The sequence below is a fragment of the Beta vulgaris genome, chromosome 4 (assembly GCF_026745355.1).
Source record: "Beta vulgaris subsp. vulgaris cultivar EL10 chromosome 4, EL10.2, whole genome shotgun sequence".
Taxonomy (NCBI): domain Eukaryota; kingdom Viridiplantae; phylum Streptophyta; class Magnoliopsida; order Caryophyllales; family Amaranthaceae; genus Beta; species Beta vulgaris.
The window spans coordinates 30,510,341-30,515,132 of record NC_079205.1 but is presented as its reverse complement, the minus strand read 5'-3'; the positions used below and the strand labels follow the sequence as shown (position 1 = coordinate 30,515,132).

The following is a 4,792-nucleotide window of genomic DNA, read 5'->3' as shown; positions in this document are numbered from 1 at the left end:
ACTCAATTATCATGGTTGAAGGGGACAATAATCTAAGGCTTGGACATAAGAGTAACAGTCCAAATTTGCCTTCCCCAAACAGTATGTATTTCTCTATTGTTTTTGTCTGATTATTTATTCCTCAATTTTTTATCTTTCAACGACTATGTATTTTTTAAAAATCTTTTTGTAATTTGTGTAATGTCATTTGCTTAATACTTGTTGATAAAATATAGTTTTTGTTTAAGATTTGTTTAAATGGAATGAACATGTGATTATGTTGCTGTCAATTTCTTATTTTAGGTTTAATGTGCTGTTTTTCTTTTTTTTTTAATTTTATTCTTTAAGAATTTTTGGTTAAAGTATGATTTGTAAACAATCTAAGCATTATATGAGCTTGAATTGTGATAAAGTTTCAGTCTTTTTCAATTTGAAGTTGATACTTTATGGTTATCATAGGGTAAGTTTGATATTGTTTGAGTAATGAATTATGATGAATGAAATGAGATGTTTTTGCTATATTTTAACAAATTTATCAACCCTTCCTGATTAAAGTTGTAATATGTTGTCACAAATTTGCAATTTAATCCTTGTTTGATTGTGCACCATGGTGGATTTTGGTCAGTAGAGGGTGGGCTGGTGTATAATGGCGGTAAAGTTGATGTATTTGAGGATATCCCCGAGTGTCTTAATGTCTCATACGTGAAGAGAATTATAAACAAGTTAGGTTATAATAACATAATTAAGTTGCACTACTAAGACCCCAGGAAAGATTTCAGTGATGGAATGAGGTATTTGGGCTATGACAATAATACCTTCGATCCTTTCTTAGCCCTCCTTTTGAAATACAAAATTATACATGTTTATATAGAGCATGTTTCAATCACTGATTTTGGTAATGCTGAAAACACAAGTTCTTTTGTTCACTTACTTACTTCTATGCACAACCCTATTGAGTTTGGAGGTGTAAAAGATATAGAGATAGACTATGATACAGATGGAACTGATGAGGATGACATGGAGGTTGTCAATGCTAGGGAGAAATGTAAACAAGACCAAAGAAAACAACATGATTATGAGGAAGAGCTAATGATGCTTAAGAGGCTAGGTGAGACAAAGGGCAAAAACATTGACGATTTCAACATTGAATTTGATGGGGGTAGTGATTTAGACAGCCCAAGTGAGTCTGATGAGGATGACTGTGGTTATCTAGTTGCTCCTGAACCACATAAAAACAAACAAACAAAAAAGAATAGGCTACTGGAAGAAGGTGATAGTAGTAGACAGTCAAAGTTTCACATAGGCCAACCATTTGAGAATGCCAAAGCTTTTAGAAAGGCCATAATTGACTACTCCATAGAGGTAGGTAGAGACATCCCATTTTCAAGAAATGACAACAACAGGGTGAGTGCAGTGTGTTCTAATAAGAATAAAGGGTGTCCATGGAGAACCTGGGCTTCATGGGATAAAGGTAAAAGGACCTTTATGGTCAAGACACACAATCCTGATCATACTTGTGGGAGATTAGCCAAGGTGAAGAAGATGACATCTGCAAGGATTGCTTCGAACTACCAAACTAAGTTCAAAGTAAATCCGTACATGAAGTTGAATGATATTATGGAGACTGTGTGGCTTGAGTGGGGTGTGAGAGTAAGTAAATTTATGGCCTATAGAGCAAGGAAGAAAGGACAAGCTTTAATTGTTGGTGAATACAAAGAGCAATATGCATTGCTTCCAAGATATGCAGCTGAGGTACTCAAAAGTAACAGGAACAATACTGTCAAAATACATATGGATGGGAATATGTTCAAGAGGATTTATCTTTGCTTTGAGGCATTAAGGAAAGGGTTTTTAGCAGGCTGTAGACCGTTCATCTCACTTGATGGTTGCTTCCTTAAGGGTCCGTTTGGAGGTCAATTGTTAGTGGCAGTCGGTAGAGATGGGAACAATCAAATGTTCCCAATTGCTTGGGCAGTGGTTGAGGTGGAATGCACTGATAGTTGGAGATGGTTTTTATCTATATTGGCATTAGATTTAGGGTGTGTCCAAGGGGCAGGATACACATTCATGAGCGACCAGCAAAAGGGCTTGTTAGCAGCAGTTGCTGAGGTGTTTCCTGAAGCCGATACCAGAGTGTGTGCAAGATATGTCTACTGCAACTTTAGGATTGTGTTTGGCGGTGGAATGGAGTTCAGATTACAGTTTTGGGTCATTGCTAAATGTACTACTGAGAATGAATTTAAAGCACAGATTGAGGTTATGAGGGGTATATCTAATGAAGCAGCAGATGAACTAATTAACAGAAATTACAAGAAGTGGTGTAGGGCATTCTACACCTCAATGTCATGTTGTGATAGTGTTGACAACAACATGAGTGAGGTATTCAATGCTTACATCCTAGGCAGCAGACACAAGCCAATCATCACCATGCTTGAAGACATAAGAGAGGGACTGATGGAGAGATTGCATAAAAAAAGAGATGAGATTAGAAAGAAAGAATTGCTACTATGCCCAAGGATACAACAACAGGTAGAGAAACACAAAATTTGGGCAAGAGGGTGGAATGCATTTTGGGATGGTGGGTTTTGCTATGGTGTTAGGGAAGGATCCACTCAAACAAAATATGTTGTGAACCTAACTGAGAATACTTGCAGTTGTAATGGTTGGCAAGTTAGTGGAATTCCATGCAAGCATGCAGTGGTAGCAATATGGAACAAAGTGGATGAGCCTGAACAGTACGTGAGTGATTATTTCAGAAAGGGCACGTACATGAAGGCTTATTCATACCTATTGGAGCCTTTAAATGGTCCGCAAGAGTGGCCAAATTCTGAGACATTGATGACTGCCCCCCCATTGAAGAAAGTTCGACACAGGCCTCAGACGAAAAGGAAGTTGCAAGTAGGTGAGGCAACAAAGTCTGGAAAACTGAAAAAGGCGGGCATTGTCATGACTTGTAGCACCTGTGGGATTCAAGGACATAATAAGAGAGGCTGCAAAAATGTCCCTGATGATGAAAATATAAGCAGCAACAACAATATTCACTAGTGGAAAAATGAAGAAGGGCTGTGCTGAAAAAGGCATGTAGGGCTGCGCTTTTTTACAGCAGCCCTTTCAATAGCAGTCCTTCACATTTTAAGTAGGGCTGCGCTAGAAAAGCGCAGCCCTTCCTACCAAAAAAAAATTAAAAAAAAAAAAATTTTTTGACATTTTTTTACTCATAATCTCACATTTTCTGAAATTATACAGAAGAGAAGAGAAACGAAACGAAAATAAACCCAAAACAAAAAAAAAGAACGAAACGAAAATGAAAAAAAGGAACAAAAACTACTATACAGAAGAGAAGAAATTATAGATCTGAAAATACAAGATCATTAATCAAAACGAAAATGAAAATACAAGAACATTAATCAAAACAAAGAGAAGTATACAAGAACATTAATCAAAACAAAGAGAAGTATACAAGAACATTAATCAAAACAAATATTATAGATCTGAAAATACAAGAACTACCTCCAAACATTAACCTAATAATGTTTAAATACCTAAAACAAAACCCTAATAATACATAATTAAGGAAAAAAAAAATCGGAAAAACTTAAAATGCCTATTTGGAGGCTTAAACGAACTCGGATGGCTTAAAAAGCCTAAACGTCACGGCGTAGCGATGGGTTTGACTTGTTGGCCCGTTCCGCTTCCGAAAAGGTATCACAATAGGCAATCGGACTCCGTCGGCATGATTAGTGCAAATCATTTCAGGCTTTTTGTCGCAACATTTCTGGGAGTTTTTGAGAGAGAAGGAGGAGAGGGAGGAGGGACGTGAGAGAAGGAGGAAAATGAATAATGAGGGACGTGAGAGAGGAGAGAGAATATTTGACGAATCCCGCTTAATATTTGAAGCCCGCGAACTTTTTTATTTCAAATTTTTTTAGGAAGGGCTGCGCTTTTCTTCAAAAGCGCAGCCCTTCACTAGTAGGGTTGCGCTTTTAGGAAAAGCGCAGCCCTTCCTGCGCAGGCCTTTCTATTTTTTCCCCTAGTGATTGGGCCATCTGAAAATGACCAGATCAGTTCAAGGAGTATACCAATGCACAATAAGGGTGTGGGAATATACACTTATCCTAGTGGATATCAAAGGAAAGCAACTGTAAGTGCCTTCTACATTATTCATTAATTTTTTTTTTTTTTTTTTTTTTTTTTGGTAAAATGTAAGTATATACCAAATAGCATTAAAGCTCCTTCTTACAACCAAAGCTAGCAAACAGCAACAACCTACATCAACAAATACACTGCACTAATTACTCAATACTAGTTACAAGTTGATTAAACCACCTATTGTCATCAACATTCCACTGCAATTCAACTATGCTTTTAATACGACTGCATACATCAAGTTTGATTGCTCTACTGACTCCTTCAATTCTTGGTACAGCATCATTCCAGTAGCTATAGTTCCTCATTCTCCACACATGATAAACCAGTGCTGCTATCACTGAGTAACATACTCTCTGGCGTTTCTTGCTTTTAAAACTTCTGCTCCATCTCTTCCATGCAGTATACAAATTCTCCTGATTCCTTGTTCGAATCCCAATCCAAACCATTACATTCTGACACACCATAGCACTGCAAGCACATTGGAAGAAAAGATGTTGACATGAATCTTCCCCCATACTGCATAGAAGGCATCGCACATCTGAGCACAAACCTGCTTTTGCTAAAACACTTCTAGTTCTCAGCTTCCCTAATGCTGCTAACCATGCTATAAATGAGTGCTTAGGTTGGTTTAATGGACACCAAACCCAGTACTGCCATGGCACTT

General features: G+C 37.5%; 1 protein-coding gene across 1 annotated transcript; it reads left to right on the top strand.

The window, feature by feature from the left end:
- The first annotated feature begins 765 nt into the window (after positions 1-765).
- Positions 766-3,024, top strand: LOC125496593 (uncharacterized). The gene has a single exon (XM_048642097.1). It carries the CDS (start codon positions 766-768, stop codon positions 3,022-3,024), a length of 2,259 nt encoding a protein of 752 aa, XP_048498054.1.
- The last annotated feature ends 1,768 nt before the right edge of the window (positions 3,025-4,792 follow it).